Here is a 17,883-nt window from a genome sequence, read left to right on the forward strand (position 1 = left end):
CCGATGGAGGAAGCGGGGGGGGGAGCGACGACAGGGGGGGCCGCGACCGAGCTCGGGACGGGGCTGCACGGCCGAGCGCAGGCCGAGGCGACGCGGCGTGGCGGCGGGGAAGGAGAGGGTCGGGGGCGAGGGAGGAGGTGGCCGGCGCCGGCGACGAGGGAGAGGAAGGCCGGCGACGGGGGAGCGAGGCACGGAGCTGCGAGCGTGCGGGAGCGGGAGAGGAACATAAGCATCTGATACCATGTTAGGATTGAGCAACTAAGCTTTACTGAGGGCCAAAGGCCAGTACATATACAGATGTGGTAAAGTGCAGAAAAGCCCCTTATACAATGGGGATGTACACAATAAACTATACACATCTAACAGAAGCATGTCTAACCACTGATTCAGGGTACAGCTTAGTGAGTTGAACTAGTGTCTGAAGTATGCAATATTCACCTTCTCATCATGCAATTCGTGGGCATCATTCAGCTCTGGCGCAGCGTACGGAAAACTCCCAATATTATCAGGATCAAGTTTGGAGTTTGGCAAATCTTTAATAGCAGCTAGAGAACAATAAGACCATCAGTGATTTTACAGCATGATTGGAACGCTGTGAACCAAAATTAAAATCACAGCTCATATTCTCACCTATTCCATAGTCAGCAATCTTCAAAGACAAATCGTCATCTATCAAGATATTTCCAGGTTCAAATCATGATGAACCACATTCTGCTTGTGGATGTGCTCCAGGCCCATCATGATTTGCAGAAATAAATTGTTGACTGTGTCCAACTCAATTATTGATCTTTGATCAAGATAGTACGACAGTGTCCTACGACAGAACAGATGTACTTTAACTACAGTCAACATATTTTAACTATAGCTTCAGAAAAATACAATACTAAGTCAATGGCAGTACCTCGCAGACAACATCATGCATATGAATGTTGCATCTGATGGAAGGCCCATGAAGTTACTCCCAGTTTCGTTCCAAGACAGGAACATCTTCACAATATTACCGTGGTTCAGTTTTACCATCAGTGTAACCTCGCTGCATGTGATGCATATAGTAAAATGTGAGCAATCACTCGACCTCAACAACAAACTGAATATGCAAAACAGAGCTAGAAAATAAGAAGACCTGGGCTCAGAATGCTTTTTAGTTGTACTTGCATCAATCAGAAAATTTGAGGGCACAACTTCTTTTACCGCACATTTGAAGTCACTAAAGTTCGATGAGCATTTGGAGACTTCCCCCTCAGACCCTTGACCTAAAACATATGTTACTGACATTCATTAACTGTTGATTTATCAATTCAAGGCTGATAGGGCGTGAAACTCACCTAATTGCTTCAGAATCTTGAAGTCGTGGGCGAATTTCAGTTTGAACGGAGGAAATAGTAGCTCTTCACACTGTCTAACATGGAAGCACAGAATTTCTTTCCCAAATAATTGCTCCGTAGTGAGCAACTGCAATTCCTTGCACATTGCAAGTAAGCATGTGGTTCTCCATTTCTTTTGCGAACCTAATTAAATTTAGGACAGGAATATTATGATATGGTTGTTCAAATAGTGTGAGCTCATATCAGAGTAAGTAAACATGAAAACTTATGATTCTGGAACTATATCATAATATTCCTGAGCCGTGGTGTTAATTAACAGAGATAGAACAGGTAAATTAGCAGTGCGACCATATCATATCATATCAGACTAAGCAAACCTGAACAACCATATCATATCAGAGTAAGCAAACCTGAACAAGCATATCATATCAGAGTAAGCAAACCTGAACAACCATATCTAATTTACCTACAGGATACTATTTGCGTTTGTGCATTCAACTGCTAATTTTAAGCTTCCTAATTGAATTTCTATTTTGGAAGTAAGTGATCATTCACCAACTGAACAGAGCACAACAGTTCATAACAACATAATAAATTGATACACTACATAAGCAATACTACTGCCGAGTAAATTCTGTTAAATGGACCAGGGGCATATCCAGTCACCGACTAGTACACAGTTTGTACACCACAAACAGTTAATACTCCAACCCTCTTCCTGAAACTAAATGGCAGCAATTCAACCTATAAAAATTTCCCAGCATCAAGGTAGTATTTCATAGGCAGACCACTTCAAAAAAAAAAAAACATGCCGACATCACCGAGATCACGAAATAGTAGCTAAACGGGAAAAATGGACAGGGACAGAAATATTCATCAATCCAGAGCAGATCATATACCTCTAAGGTCAAACACTCGAATGGCTACTCGATCCTCGCATGGATAGATCTGCGCCGTGATGCAGCAGGTACCATCGGCCAACAAGCCCTCGTCCACGCTCTCTCCTTCAGGAACCAGGGAAATGGACGAAGCTTTACCAGCATAGGTGACGGTGAGTAGCAGGATGGCGACAGTCGAAGCTGCTGGAGTCGGGACGGCGGGCGCCGCAAGCGAAGCCGAAGCCGTGGCCTCCGTGGACGGCACCGCGGCGCGCCCACCGTCGGAGCAGCACTCCCATGCGGGAAGTACGCCGTGGACTTGCTGCCGCCCCGCGGAAGGAACTCCAAGGCGTGTTTAGTTTCAAATAGTAGTCGCATTGCCTACACTTCTCAACCCAGCCTGGATGAGCAAAAACAGTCCCAAATGTGTCATCTGCAAGTTGTTTGGTTGCCTGCATCGAGGATCGCTGCATTAGGTAATACCCAAGTGCACTTTGTTTGGTTGCCTGCATTAGGCCAAGTAGCACATAAACACGGCGTTTGATTGCCCGCATGGGATGTGATTAAGAGCTAGCACTTGCACCGAGCACAGAGTTAAGAGCTAGCGGAGGAAGGGGGAGAAGAAATACAGTGTGCGCCGGACCATGACGACTGCTGTGGATAGTGGATGTGGCGTCGTGTCCGACATGGCGAGCATGGAGTCGTCGACGAGCGACCCCGTTGGTGGCACGGCGAGCGACACCGTCGACTAGCAATAGCAAGCATCACCGACTTGGCTGCGAGCTGAGCAAGCAAACCAGGGCCGACCTCTCTCAATTGGTCGCTGCTCCCTCCAGCTTGCTCTCGCAGCTGCGCCCTGGGCCGCGGCCGTCTTGATTCGCGCTGGTGACTGAGGCGGTCAAGAAGGGAGGTCGAGGGAGGGGTCGTCGGCAGCCTGCCATCCCGGACCGGAGCACAACGCCGGCGAGAGAGACAAATGGGGGCGGGGACCAGGCCGTCCGCGCCAGGGGCAGGGACCAGGCCGTCCGCGTCAGCGGCGGCTCTGCTCGCCGTCGCCGCCTGCTGCGCGGCGCTCCTCGTCATGGCCGCGCCGCTGCAGCACCACCAGCCGCAGCAACAGCACAAGCACGTCAGGATTGCCAGTGCAGTAGACTGCTGTCCAAAAAGAGATGAAGCTACAATCGTTGAAACCAAAAACTTACAACACGAATGTTGTGAGGAACTGCGAGATTAGGCTGCTGGTCAAAGAAAATTTCAAACAATCCATCATGCGCGACGAATCTGACAAAATTCGTCCAGAACAGCTCCAAACGGGAACACGAGATTAAGAACTTACGGCCGACGAAACTACGAACTGATCGCCTGAATGGAACCGTAGCATCGAGGTGCATCTTTTTCGTGTAGAGCTTACCTCGAATCGAAGCACCGTTGTGTAGATCAGAGAGGGGATTAGATAGAAGCTTACTTGAGGTTGAAGAAGACCTCAAGTAATCACCTTGCATCTCTCCCGTCTCCACTCGTGCAAGGGCCCGCTTGCTAGCGCTCACCTCGGCCTGACTCACGAGAAACTGCTGATTCGTGAGTTTCCAGTGAGCCAGGCTCTGGGCCGCTTTAAGAAGCGTGCGGTGCAGGCCCAACAATGAAAACGGGCAACCAAACAGGCTTCTCTCTTCCCGCGCGGGCCTAGTTGGGCCCTATACGGGCAACCAAACACGCCCCAAGAAAACCTCCGCCGATTGGCCGCCTTGGATCCCCGCCATTGCCCAAAACCCTAGCGGCTTTGGGATTTTGCGAGACTATGAGGGGATTTGGCCGCCTCCAATTGAGCTAAGGGAACGCTCCGGGTATAGTACAGGTTTCTTTTTAAAACTAAAACACGGTTGTATGATGCTGCTTGTGTTTGGTTGCTTGGGGTTTTTTGGGGGTGTGGGTGTGGGTGGCTCCTTCTCGCCCCCTCACTGTGTTTTTTCGCCCGATGTGTTGAACTCGCTTATACTCTATTTCCCATCCCTTTTATGAGTCTCTAGAACGAATGTATTTTTGTTTGTTTTTATGCAATGGAAAGAGGGTATGCCTGGTTAAATAAAGGCAATGTTATATCTTAAGCCTTCGATTAGGTGTGTTGTAAAAAAAAGGCTTAAGCATGCTATGTATATATGTATTCCTCACTTTCGTTCTTAATTCATGATTAGAGTGTCAACCCGCTTAATCACTGAGTGCCATCTGTTATAGTTGGAGTTGAGAAAATTACATTGATCGTCCCTAAACTCGCTGGCCCATAATCAAAATGTTGTTGAACTTAAGAAACACTATAATACGATACTTATACATGCGAATATGTGACATCTACGGTCCTATGTACAGTCTTGGCTATGGTAGAGCATTGTCATGCCGCCTCGTGGCATTGTCTTTTTGCAGAAGGACCCCTCGCTTTTTCAGAAATTGACCCGTGCCCTACTCCTTGTTGTTGTCAACACTGAAGGGGGGAATCCCATAATCCGTAACCTTAGCGTGTAGCGACGATGTAGATTACCCAGTCGTTGGCGAAGATTCTAGTTCAGGTGGGAGAGGGCGATGCGAAGAAGCTCATCAAGCTTGTGAGATTTGTAGTTGGTTTCCGAACATGGCGATCCTCTACTAGCAATCAGCGGAGATTGCATTGGCTGCCATGAAGGAGGAGAAGGCATGGATGATCGAAGATGGAGCCATTCCGATCGTGATAATCCATTGGGCGATGATGGAGACAGAGGGGGAGGATCCGGGGCATAGAGGGTGTTGGAAGGCTTACAGGTCTCCCGTTCTTCATCTCCCGGGTGCGTGCTCATGGCGATATCGGCGCTGGTACCAGGAAATTAGGCGACGCTGGACGACGGCTAGGAACGTGCAACTGCCTCATCGCTCTCCCTGCTTCCTCGCTCCTCTCAAGGCTTGGAGCCCTTGGTCGCTCAGCCGACGAGCAGTAGGGGCCACCGCCACTCCGACCGGCAGCCGATGCCTAGCTCAACTATTATGATCCCTCCTCCTTGTTTTCATCGATTTCAATTTAAATGTATTGATTGATTCCTCATTCTTTTGTAGATTCATCGATGATTTGGTGGAGGCTGCTACTTGTTAGATTGGTGAAGACAAAGAGCTTTTGCTTCAAATTTATGTAGTTTGTCTGAACATATGATGCCATCCCTATGAAGAATTTATGTATAATTAGTTATGATGCTAGCCCTCTCAAGAAGTTTATCTAGTTAGATGAACATATGATGCCATCTTTGTTAGATTCATGGCTATGTTTAATTAGTTGTTGAATAAGTTTTGTTTAATTAGTCATGACCAAGTTGCCATATGGCTTGTCTGCTGAGTTTTGTATTCCTGAAGAAGATGCAAAAATGCTTAATTTATTTGGTATACGATTCAAGGCTGGAGCGTGATCATTTGATCTTGTTCTTGTATGAATATAGGCTTAAAGTGTTCATATGTTGTCGCTGAATTTTCAATGACAACATTGTATCGGCGCTGACAGAAAAGATGGCTAAATTTTTGAATGACAACATTGTGTTCATATGTTGTTGCCAAATTTTACAATTTGTATCAAGTCTGTATCAGGGTTTTTATTGCTAAATGGATCAACAATGTGTTCATATGTCAGTTTGGCTCTGGACTAGTGCGTCGTAATTTTGGTAAGGACCGGAATTCCACTGGTTTGGTTATGTGATGGTTATACCAGATTTCAGGTAAGTGCTGGACATCCGGTAGGCAATGTGAGACCGGACATCCGGTAAGCTTAAGACCAAATGGGTTTCCTAAGACATAAAGAATATGTCTTTTTTGGGTCAATACTCAAGAGTGTTTTGTTGGTATATGTGTGGCATGGATGTATGATGTGAGTGTAAGGCATTGAAAGAAACCGTAGGTTTTAAGCAAATCTTTCATGAGTCCCGATGATCCCCTCTTAATAGTGGGACCCCTATACTCAAGAACAAACCGAAAAGCCTAAGCTATTTGTCTTTATTTCTTTGTTCTTTAGCAATACACTTATGTAGTTCATGATCCACACGCATGATTCCGCGGAGTCTAAAACCTGTGACATGCTTGACAAACATGATTAGTCCTATATATGTATATTGTCATCAACATCAAAATATGATTAAGGCCATGATTGCACTTTAAGCGGGGCCCTGCGCGTGAGCCGGCACCGCACGCATCGACTGACGTGACCGATCTGGCTTGGACGGGGCCGGCGAACGCGACCAAGTGAGCCCGGCCTCCCCTCACGTGCGACCAACCCTAACGGAGTGAGCCCACACCCATGCGAGCCGAATCACGCAGGAGCACGCATGTGGACGACTGACGCAATAGAACGGCCTAACCAAACGTGCTAGCAGGCCCGTGTATTGCGACCGTGTATTGCGACCGGACCAGCCTGACGCAGGGCGAGGACATCGACAGGCGGGTCCGGCTCGCCCGTCGCGCATGAAAGAGCGCGTGAAAAGACCGTCTCGTCGCACCCGGTGCCACCGAATGATTGTGTCCTCGGGCTCGGCCCCGCGGTCCACCCGTCATGATCGTCGAGCTGGGTCGCCTGGGCACGCGCTGCCAGGGCAGATCAAATGGTGCATAGAGCTCACGAGAGGCCACATCTTGAGTATGTCAAGTCTTCGGAGGATTTCATCTTAAGTACGCCGAGGGTCATGATAAACACTAGTGGTTGGGGCCCGCCATTGCGGGCCTCCTGAGATAAAGCTGGGCGGTGCTAGGTAGGCAGTCGCCCCTTCTGGTTCCTTAATTATCTTCATTCTCAACTGATGTATATACATGCATGCTTGATTCTCCTATCAACGAATGGCATACGTACTTGGTGCTTGAAGAGTTGTGCAGATTGTTTCAACAGCTTGCCTGGCTGCATAATAAATCTCTAGTTTCTGACCTTGCAAAGACGTACAAATTCCAGTGCTGGCAAAAAGAAATGAAAAAGAGGTAAATTTGGTCTATATGATACATGGTGTATGTTTATCATACACCACCAGTTCACCATATATACAAAACAAAATTGCACTTAATTTATTCAAACATATGTATGTTTGCAATTTGCACTTCATACATACTAATTTTTCATGAATTTTACCCGTAGTATGGTGCACAGGCAAACAATAGTAGTTTTGTAAGGGGTGTTGTATGATAGCAATCTACCATTGGCAAAACCAGAAACATGACTCCTTAGCAATGTCTAAAACACACTACTTTGGCCCAAGAAATGCAAGAATCAGCAAGTTCAGGGGGGAATCATAGCAGCAGCTGAGAGCTAACAATATGTCACTTTTGCCGTGCAAATTGTAGCTGGCTCAACTTGTTTTCTTTCACCCACCTGTTGCAACAATGTATTTTTAAAATCTAAAAAAAGGAAGTTTCCATGACCAGACAACAGGATAGCCAGATTACCTATCAAGATGCAGAAGTTCATCCTGGTGGATAGATTTAGAGAATGTGAAATCTTCAACAGCCAAAGAAAAAAGTTCTTGGTTGAGACCATATGGCCTGATTCGACAAAATATTTAAAATCTTAGTATGGTATCTAATTAAAATGATTTGTAGTAGTACTCTTTTTACAGAAATGAGAATCTTACAAGCATTGTGTCTTCAGGATGTGGGAACCACTAGCATCAGAAGGTTTGATGTTCCTCTTGTGGTCTAGACATTCGAGCATTGTATAGAAGGGAAACTTAAGGGCATAGTCCATCTGAAATTACAAAAGCACAAAATTGGGCATAACTTGGAACTACTAAGTAACATACACCTCTCCAAAGAGTAGCGGTTGGGGCACCGCCCTATGGTGCCGCCTGAGAGTACTGGTATTTAATGTCACCTAACTTGAAGTATGCTATACAAGATTACATAAAAATGACAGAAGTATGGTACTATTTTACAGGATGTGTGTGCGTCAAACATCAGAACTCATGTATGCAGGAGCATGCGTCTGACAGGAGAAGGTTGGGCCAGCCATCTAAATCCTGATGTACTGAAACCTAACTTTTCATGGTAATGAACTCGCAACTGAGAAATTTGGGGCTGTCTATATACAAAACAAAGCAAAATATATCACAAACGTATGCCAGTAATGTCCTGAATGTATCTAACATGTAAAATAGTATATATTCTGAAGCATGACCATGTCAAACATAAATATGATCGATTATCTTATTGTTATGTGCACTAAACACAGAATATATGTTGAAACTACTAAAACTATGCACCGTTGTCCTTCTGAACCTGTACTCGAAGAATTCAGGATACCTTTCTAAATTGGCAAAAACACCAAACTAACTGAACATTTTATAATTTCTCTGACAAAGAAGTACTCACCTTTAAGCCAGTGCTGCAAAATCCTATAGCTCGCAAAGGAAAGAGTTCATAGTCTAAACATGTCTATGGTATAGCTAAGAACCAGCTAGAATTAGCTAGCTCGGATATGTTTCTTTTCCAATATTTTTTAAATAGATAAAGAAAGTTGTAACAACACGAGAACTACCATAGCAAGTTAAGAACTAATAACGCAATAATCTGTAGTCCTACATGCCTCTACTATGGGGATCAACCAAGCATTTGATATCAGCCAAAAGAAGTTGTAATACAGTTATAATTGGATCAACCCCTATGGTTTGCAAGAACAAAAACAGTCACTCTAAATCCATAACTAAAAACAATATGGAAATAAGGTATGCTATTGATGATTTATTTCATACAAAATAAGGTCATGGATATAGCATTAGTAAATAATAACAAAGAAATTGTACTTGTGTATAAATCTACATATGGCACTCCTATTGTACTTGTGTGTAAATCTACATATGGCACTCCTATTGGAAAATAGAGAAAAATAGAACAAGTAGCAAAGTGAATAAAGAGGTTCCTTTGGCACAGCAGCGGTGTCTTGTGGTTAGTAAGAAGGCTCAAAAACATTGTAAAAAAATGTAAACCAGCGACAAAAATGGAGGTACAGGACAATGGGAAATCGAAATATGAAAATAGCATTAAATACTAACAATTTTTTGAAAAACATGAAAGACAACTCTTGCAGACTACAGTACTAATCTTATCGCAATTAAAGTAGAAGATTGCTACACTGGATGGTCAGCAAGACTAAAAGACCGCCATACTTCCCTACCTTTTCTAAAAAAATACTTCCCTACCACTATAATCTATATATGAACCTATTACCAAAGTACCGGCCCTTATTGACTCAAGTGGAATATGTACGAATAGCGTAACAAAATGATTTGTCAGGAACTTTCTGAAAATAGAGGAAAATCAGAACCTGTACTAACTGAGAAACTTCATCAGTACGTGTATTGAACTGAAACTCACAAAAGCAAAGGAAATCAGTCCTACTTTGACCACAAGCAGGAAGATATGTCAATCAAAAAAAGAAACATAAACTAAGAGAACTTAATTAGTGCATCTTGGACCATGCTGAATATTGTCAGGTTTAACCATAAGCCGCTTACGTGATTCAGCTAGTACAGGTTGCTTCAGTGGTTCAGCTAAGAACAGTCATAGTTATTCAGAATAGTTATTGTTTGCTTCTGTCGTTCAGCTGCATCACACAACTGGAAAAATGTGAGAGGTTATTGATTGCAATGGACAGGAGACACTATCCCACGCGTCTAAATTAAACCAGCAAGTTGGCATGTAATTTATTTAGAAAGAAACACCACAGCAGGCTAATCAACAATTTTCCTTCTTCACTAATTTCCTTCTTCTCTGTAGCTCTTAACATGGCGCAATGATTTATCCCCTATTTTAATCTTACACCAAAATCTAAATTCAGCGTGTGGCACATATGTTTGTAAAACCAGCCTAAAATCTGAGAAGAGCAAAAAAACTGAGAAAGTAAACTTGGTTATTCTAAGCTTGCAGCCAAATGGAACATACATGACAAAATATGCATTGCTGGTTATCCAATATTTGTCCACATGACCTGCTTACTCACAAACCTGGAGATAGTATGGAAAGATAAAAGCATCAAAAAGTGATCCAGCACAACCAACTACCATGATCCATGTCGCCATGCCCATCTTATCCTCTCACACAAAGTACATACCAGCATGGTCATCGTTGTTGATTACTCGCCATTGTAATCCTAGAATGCAAAATACCGATTAGTACTATCTTGCAAGGACTTATTCGTTTATAAGCAACCAAGCATGCTCTCTGTGCACATGCCAAAAAAAAACCTTTAATCCATCGAATAGGCAAAATCATCTGTAGGAGAATGCAGTTTTACACCACCTGCAAGAAATCAACCTCCTCGGCAACCTAACAAATGTAGGACAATTAAGGTAAGCAACAATATTTCAAGAGTGAAAAACATGCATATAGATACTGAAGAAAACACACTATATACCTTCAGATTCAACAACTCAATTATTCCAGAAAGATCTTAGGATTGAAGAGCCCTTCAAACCAAACCAATACCAGTAAGCCTGCAAATCAACGAACACAAGAGGCAGTTTGTTACGATGGCAGTACGGGAGAAAGACAGAGAGGAGGGACTGGTGGTGCCACTGCAGGCTTAGACTCCAGGGCTGCGGTGCAGTGGCCGGAGGAACAATCTGGGCTTTCGCGTCCTTGGATAGCACGTTCCCAACCTGTAATCAAGCAAACTATTAGCCAAATTCCACAAATGAATATGACATCAAAGAGATTTCTTGAAGAACTGGTGCATTTCAGAGAATTATCACACCTGGAGTCGGCGGTCTCTTGCCTCTCGATGTTGAAGAAGGATTAGTATGTTGATTAATTAGGTGGTTCTTCACATAAAAAGGTACTTTTCTTATCTGTTAAGTACATACATCTCACAGGACCTTGCTACTCATAATTCACCAATCAAATTATATATCCTTAATTTGGTGCATTGCCCAATCACAAACTGATAATAAAATAGAAAAAACTCTACAGCGACAGACAAGGCATGGTGATATGCGACAAAGTTCCAACTTATCTTGCAACCAATCAAACAATCACAAAAAAAAGGAAAGAAAAGGAGCCTGTGGGAGAATTTCCAACACCTCACCTCATGGTCGCAACCAATGGCTGCTCAGAGACCAGCTCCATCTTGCCCATCAGCAGGTCCGTGAAAACCCACAAAATCAACAAGTTCATGGACGGGGCACCGCACATAGTCGACTCCCCACCTCGAGCTAGGGTCGCCGTCAGAACCTCGATGCCATCCCCTTCCGCCCCTCCTCTGCAACCATCATGGCGGCATGGTGGAACGTGAAGACCAGAAGGTTTGGGGGGAGAGGCGGATCTGAGGAGGACGCCTTGTCCAATGGCGGGCGGCGCTGGAGGAGCTGGGATGGGCTGATGCGGAGGCGGCAGCTGCGACGGCGACGGCGGCGGCAACCCTAGCTACACGCGATGGGGTTTGCTTAGTGGGGAAGGGGTCGCGAGCAAAACCTGTTCAGGTAACACCTCCCTCAGCGATCGCTCTTCTCTATTTTTTTCTCTCTCCCGTCGACACAGACACACAGTGCGCGGGTCCAGCGTCGACGTGGCTAGCGCGGGCGTTCGCCCTTGATGCGCAGCTGAATGTGTTTAATGGCCATTCTTCGGTTGTCGATGGGTCCTCTGCCCGGCGCATGACTAGTAGGCCGACGTGGTGAGTACCCGTCAACCCAGGTAAACATCAGGCATGTGGTGTGGGACTTCATGCCGTGCCGAAGCATGCGGTCGGCCATCCAGATGCGAGACGTGGCATAGCAAACCAGATGTGGAGATTGCACTTGGCCCGCGCCCAAGTCTTCCAGACAAGCTTGCTGCATTGGAAGAACTCCAGCACAGCAAAGAAAACGGCATATGCAGAGCTGGCAGTGTACGCGCCTGCCGCAATCCATTTCTAGACGGCCCGATCGGCGACGTTGTAGTTGAGCTCAATATCCTGAAGACGATCCAGAAGGTACCGGAATTGCGTGATCGCACGCACAGAGAGTGTGCCAGGGGTTTCGGCTCCTCTACAGTTATGTTATTACTGTACCCGTGCATTTACCTGTACAATCTGCCGTTCATTTCAATCGAAGGGCTCTCCTTTCTTCAGGTATCTCTGTCACAGCGACGCCTTCCTCCTTCAGCCGCCTCCGACCTCCATTTTCTCAACCCTCTCACCGGCGCGCGAGGTGCCCTCCTGTCGGCTGCCACGCCGGCCTTCGTCCCCCCAGCCACGCCGCAAATGAACACCAAACATCCAAATTATGATGCTGCTTATGACTCCTTATGAAGAAGATGGCGTGGCCGCGATGATCCCACCGGCCAGGCTCCGGTACGAGCTCCACGAGAAGGTCATACTCATGTCCGCGCTGCCCAGGCGCCGAAGAAGCAGACCGTGGCGCCGGAGTCAGGCCCTTAGGGCGGCTACGCTGGCATGCTCATCTGTCAGCCACTATCCCTCATCGTCATTGACCGAAGCCGCCGACACGAGGTGGACGTTGCTTCAGCTGTGCTGCCGTTTGGTCCTCCTCTATCATGGTCGGCGCTGCTTTGGTCGCGTCACCCTGCTACCGTGGCTCGCGGCGTGCGTGCTCCATATCGATGGCGTACAGCAGATACCTCATGAACCTCTCGTCGCTCGGTGCAACGGCTAGCTGCGCAAATTATCAAATCCCGAACGGCCAAGCGCAATGCATATACTAGCATCGTAGAGATCCGCATGCACAATTGTATCTGTACGTGCAGGCGCACATTTTATCGCAAGAATTAGACGAGGACGTACATAACTAGCTATTGATACAAATAGAAGCCCCAGCTGGAGCACGCCAAGGCCGAGTTCTTCGAGTTCATCAGTGGACGGTGAACGCCGGCGGACAGCAAGAACGCTCGCTTCCTCATGAAGAAGACGTCACTGTGACGAGAAGGATGGAGAGAAAGGAGAGCCCATCGATTGAAATGAACGGTAGATTGTAGAAGTAACTGCACGGGTACAGTAATAACATAACTGTAGAGGAGCTGAACCCCCATCGATATGGGTTCGGCTCCTCTACAGTTATGTTATTACTGTACCCGTGCAGTTACCTGTACAATCTGCCGTTCATTTCAATCGAAGGGCTCTCCTTTCTCCAGGTATCTCTGTCACAGCGACGCCTTCCTCCTTCAGCCGCCTCCGACCTCCACTTTCTCAACCCTCTCACCGGCGCGCGAGGTGCCCTCCTGTCGGCCGCCACGCCGGCCTTCGTCCACCCCAGCCACGCCGCAAATGAACACCAAACATCCAAATTATGATGCTGCTTATGACTCCTTATGAAGAAGATGGCGTGGCCGCGATGATCCCACCGGCCAGGCTCTGGTACGAGCTCCACGAGAAGGTCATACTCATGTCCGCGCTGCCTAGGCGCCGAAGAAGCAGACCGTGGCGCCGGAGTCAGGCCCTTCGGGCGGCTACGCTGGCATGCTCATCTGCCAGCCACTGTCCCTCATCGTCATTGACCGAAGCCGCCGACACGAGGTGGGCGTTGCTTCAGCTGTGCTGCCGTTTGGTCCTCCTCTATCATGGTCGGCGCTGCTTTGGTCGCGTCACCCTGCTACCGTGGCTCGCGGCGTGCGTGCTCCATATCGATGGCGTACAGCAGATACCTCATGAACCTCTCGTCGCTCGGTGCAACGGCTAGCTGCGCAAATTATCAAATCCCGAATGGCCAAGCGCAATGCATATACTAGCATCGTAGAGATCCACATGCACAATTGTATCTGTACGTGCAGGCGCACATTTTATCGCAAGAATTAGACGAGGACGTACATAACTAGCTATTGATACAAATAGAAGCCCCAGCTGGAGCACACCAAGGCCGAGTTCTTCGAGTTCATCAGTGGACGGTGAACGCCGGCGGACAGCAAGAACGCTCGCTTCCTCATGAAGAAGACGTCGCTGTGACGAGAAGGATGGAGAGAAAGGAGAGCCCTTCGATTGAAATGAATGGTAGATTGTAGAAGTAACTGCACGGGTACAGTAATAACATAACTGTAGAGGAGCTGAACCCGTGCCAGGGATGTCTCTAGTCCACGCATGGTTCAATAGTGCATCAACAACAGTACGAGAGGAACGCGCACGGGCGTCCACTGCACTGGCAAGGTCCGGCGCGATCAAGTGGATGGCGAGGCCACCGATCCAGGGGTCCGACCAATAAAGGGTTGAGCGGCTGTTGCCAACAGCGACTCGAATGGATGAATCGAAGAGCACCTATACCTCGGGCTCAGCGACCTCCTGCAAGCCAGCCCAGCATGGGTCGCCGATCCGTAGTTGCCACATCCATAGAGTATGAACGATAATTCTACACTTACAGTCAACATGGCACGGAAACCACCTACAGACTACTCTCCACCAATATCTTTCTCCCCTTGATTTCTAGTGCGGTTCCCACCCCCTTCTGATTTCCATTCAATGTTTCACAGCCCAGTCCGTAACTTCAACCAGCAAGAATCTGTCCGTAAGTGTAGCATTTCTTGAGTACAAAAGCAAACCCCAAGAGCTTGAGATTGAGGCCGCCGTATTCCACCGGGCGGCCGAGTTGCTCCCATGCAACAAGGTAGTTCCCCCCTTTTGATCGCGTCGGTGCCCTTCCAGAAGAAGGCGCGAATGCGCTTCTCAAGCGCGAGCAGCAGCCATGCTGGAAGTTGCATCGCTATGGCATGATAATACTGGAATCGAGGTGAGCACTGATTTGATGTGGACGAGCATACCAACGGTGGAGATCATGTCGGCGACCCATGGCGGCAGCTTGCAGAAGACCTTGTCTAGCAACAGCTGCAAACATGCATGCGGCACACGCTTATAGTGTAAAGATGCGTTAAGTGTATACATCTGCAGGGACGCGTTGCGCGTTACTTATAGGCACAAGAGATTACAGGGTTTAGGTAGTTAGGTTGTTGTAGGATTGATCTTCAAGTCATAATCTATACAAGGGATAGAGATCAACCTAAACGTATCCTAACTACATGAGTACAACGCACGCCCCCACGCATGTATACGGTTTATATCTACACCGTATACATCCTATGGTACATACTTTAACACGCCCCCTCAATCACAACTTTATCAAGTTGAGATTGTTCTTGAATTCTTCCAGCTTGCGCCATGACAAGGCTTTAGTGAAACCATCTGCAACTTGATCATTAGTGGGAATAAAACGAATGTCCAATAGCTTCTTGGCTACTCTCTCATGAACAAAATGATAGTCCACTTCAATGTGTTTTGTTCTTGCATGGAACAATGGATTTGCTAATAGATAAGTGGCACCAATGTTGTCACACCACAATCGTGCAACTAAAGAATGATTTATACCTAGTTCAGTAAGCAAGGTTTGAACCCATATCAACTCAGCCATGGCATTTGCTAGAGCTTTGTATTCAGCCTCAGTGCTGGATCTAGACATAGTTGCTTGTTTTCGTGCACTCCAAGATATAAGGTTTGGTCCAAAGAAAACAGCAAAACCACTAGTTGACCTTCTATCATGAGGACAACCTGCCCAGTCTGCATCTGAAAAGGCACTTACCACGGTTGATGTTGATCTTGTGAACTTTAATCCTGTACTCATAGTACCTCTAAGATATCTCAAAATCCTCTTCACTGCAGTCCAATGCTGAAGAGTAGGAGCATGCAAGAATTGGCACGCCTTGTTGACAGGAAAACATATGTCAGGCCTTGTAAGCGTCAAAAACTGTAAAGCCCCTACCACACTTATGTAGTTTGTAGATGCCTCAGCTCCCAAGGACTCCCCTTCTTCCTTGGAAATATTTTCAGTAGTTGAAAGTGGCATGTTTGAAACTTTACAATTCATCATACCTGACCTTTTTAATATATCTGACACATATTTTTCTTGACTTAAGACTATTCCATCAGTTACTTTTTTCACTTCTATTCCCAAGAAGTAGTGCAAGTCACCAAGGTCCTTAAGAGCAAAGTCTCTCTTGAGATTGATACATCTCCAACGCATCTATAATTTTTGATTGTTCCATGTATTATCTGTTTTGGATGTTTAATGGGCTTTACTATACACTTCTATATTATTTTTGGGACTAACCTATTAACCGGAGGCCCAGTGCAAATTGCTGTTTTTTTGCCTATTTTAGTGTTTCGCAGAAAAGGATTATCAAACGGAGTCCAAATGGAATGAAACCTTCGGGGGAATCGTTTTTGGAACGAACGCAATCCAGGAGACTTGGAGTGTACGTTATGGAAGCAACGAGGCGGCCACGAGGCAGGGAGGCGCGCCCCCACCCTCGTGGGCCCCTCATGGCTCCCCTGACCGACTTCTTTCGCCTATATATACTCCTATACCCTGAAAACATCCGGAAGCACCACGAAACCCTATTTCTAGCGCAGCAACCTTCTGTACCCGTGAGATCCCATCTTGGGGCCTTTTTCGGCACTCCTTCGAAGGGGGAATCGATCATAGAGGGCTTCTACATCAACACCATAGCCTCTCCAATGAAGTGTGAGTAGTTTACCTCAGACCTTCGGGTCCATAGTTACTAGCTAGATGGCTTCTTCTCTCTCTTTGGATCTCAATACAAAGTTCTTCTCGATCTTCTTGGAGATCTATTCGATGTAATACTTTTTGCGGTGTGTTTGTCGAGATCTGATGAATTGTGGGTTTATGATCAAGATTATCTATGAACAATATATGAATCTCCTCTGAATTCTTTTATGTATGATTTATTATCTTTGCAAGTCTCTTCGAATTATCAGTTTGGTTTGGCCTACTAGATTGATCTTTCTTGCAATGGGAGAAGTGCTTAGCTTTGGGTTCAATCTTGCGGTGTCCTTTCCCAATGACACCAGGGGCAGCAAGGCACGTATTGTATTGTTGCCATCGAGGATAAAAAGATGGGGTTTATATCATATTGCTTGAGTTTATCCCTCTACATCATGTCATCTTGCCTAATGTGTTACTCTGTTCTTATGAACTTAGTACTCTAGATGCATGCTGGATAGCAGTCGATGTGTGGAGTAATAGTAGTAGATGCAGAATCGTTTCGATCTACTTGTCGCGGACGTGATGCCTATGTACATGATCATGCCTAGATATTCTCACAACTATGCACTTTTCTATCAATTGCTCAACAGTAATTTGTCCACCCACCGTAGTAATTATGCTATCTTGAGAGAAGCCACTAGTGAAACCTATGCCCCGCGGGTCTATTTTCCATCATATAAGTTTCCGATCTATTTTATTTTGCAATCTTTACTTTCCAATCTATATCATAAAAATACCAAAAATATTTATCTTATTATCTCTATCAGATCTCAATTTTGCAAGTGGCCATGAAGGGATTGACAACCCCATTATCGCGTTGGTTGCAAGGTTCTTATTTGTTTGTGCAGCTACGAGGGATTTGAGTTTAGCCTCCTATTGGATTGATACCTTGGTTCTCAAAACTGAGGGAAATACTTACGCTACTTTGCTGCATCACCCTTTTCTCTTCAAGGGAAAACCAAAGCATGCTCAAGAGGTAGCAAGAAGGATTGCTGGCGCCGTTGCCGGGGAGTCTGTGCACAAGCCAAGACATACCAAGTACCCATTAAAAAACTCTTATCCCTCGCATTACATTATTTACCATTTGCCTCTCGTTTTCCTCTCCCCCACTTCACCTTTGCCTTTTCTTTGCCTCTTTACCATTTTCCTTTCCTTCGCCATGGCCGA

The 17,883-nt window shown here is 46.0% G+C and overlaps 1 protein-coding gene across 4 annotated transcripts in view; it reads right to left on the reverse strand.

Annotated features, from left to right (window-relative positions):
• Positions 1-11,662, reverse strand: part of LOC119309247 — a 22,253-nt gene extending 10,591 nt beyond the window's left edge. For 2 of the 4 annotated variants that reach the window (XM_037585280.1, XM_037585278.1), the window contains exons 1-12: positions 11,265-11,662; positions 10,596-10,839; positions 10,426-10,507; positions 10,186-10,331; positions 7,819-7,931; positions 7,634-7,729; positions 7,050-7,147; positions 1,326-1,508; positions 1,124-1,253; positions 902-1,033; positions 631-814; positions 439-545 (exon numbers count right to left, since the gene is read on the reverse strand). In XM_037585280.1, the coding sequence (XP_037441177.1) occupies positions 673-814; positions 902-1,033; positions 1,124-1,253; positions 1,326-1,508; positions 7,050-7,147; positions 7,634-7,729; positions 7,819-7,931; positions 10,186-10,266 (975 nt within the window). In that variant the 5' untranslated portion in view covers positions 10,267-10,331; positions 10,426-10,507; positions 10,596-10,839; positions 11,265-11,662 and the 3' untranslated portion in view covers positions 439-545; positions 631-672. The remainder of the gene's footprint in view (positions 1-438; positions 546-630; positions 815-901; positions 1,034-1,123; positions 1,254-1,325; positions 1,509-7,049; positions 7,148-7,633; positions 7,730-7,818; positions 7,932-10,185; positions 10,332-10,425; positions 10,508-10,595; positions 10,840-11,264) is intronic. The other 2 variants (XM_037585279.1, XM_037585281.1) reach the window with 2 other exon arrangements.
• Between the last annotated feature and the right edge of the window lie 6,221 nt (positions 11,663-17,883).

The sequence above is a fragment of the Triticum dicoccoides genome, chromosome 5B (genome assembly GCF_002162155.2).
Source record: "Triticum dicoccoides isolate Atlit2015 ecotype Zavitan chromosome 5B, WEW_v2.0, whole genome shotgun sequence".
In the NCBI taxonomy this organism is placed as follows: Eukaryota; Viridiplantae; Streptophyta; class Magnoliopsida; order Poales; family Poaceae; genus Triticum; species Triticum dicoccoides.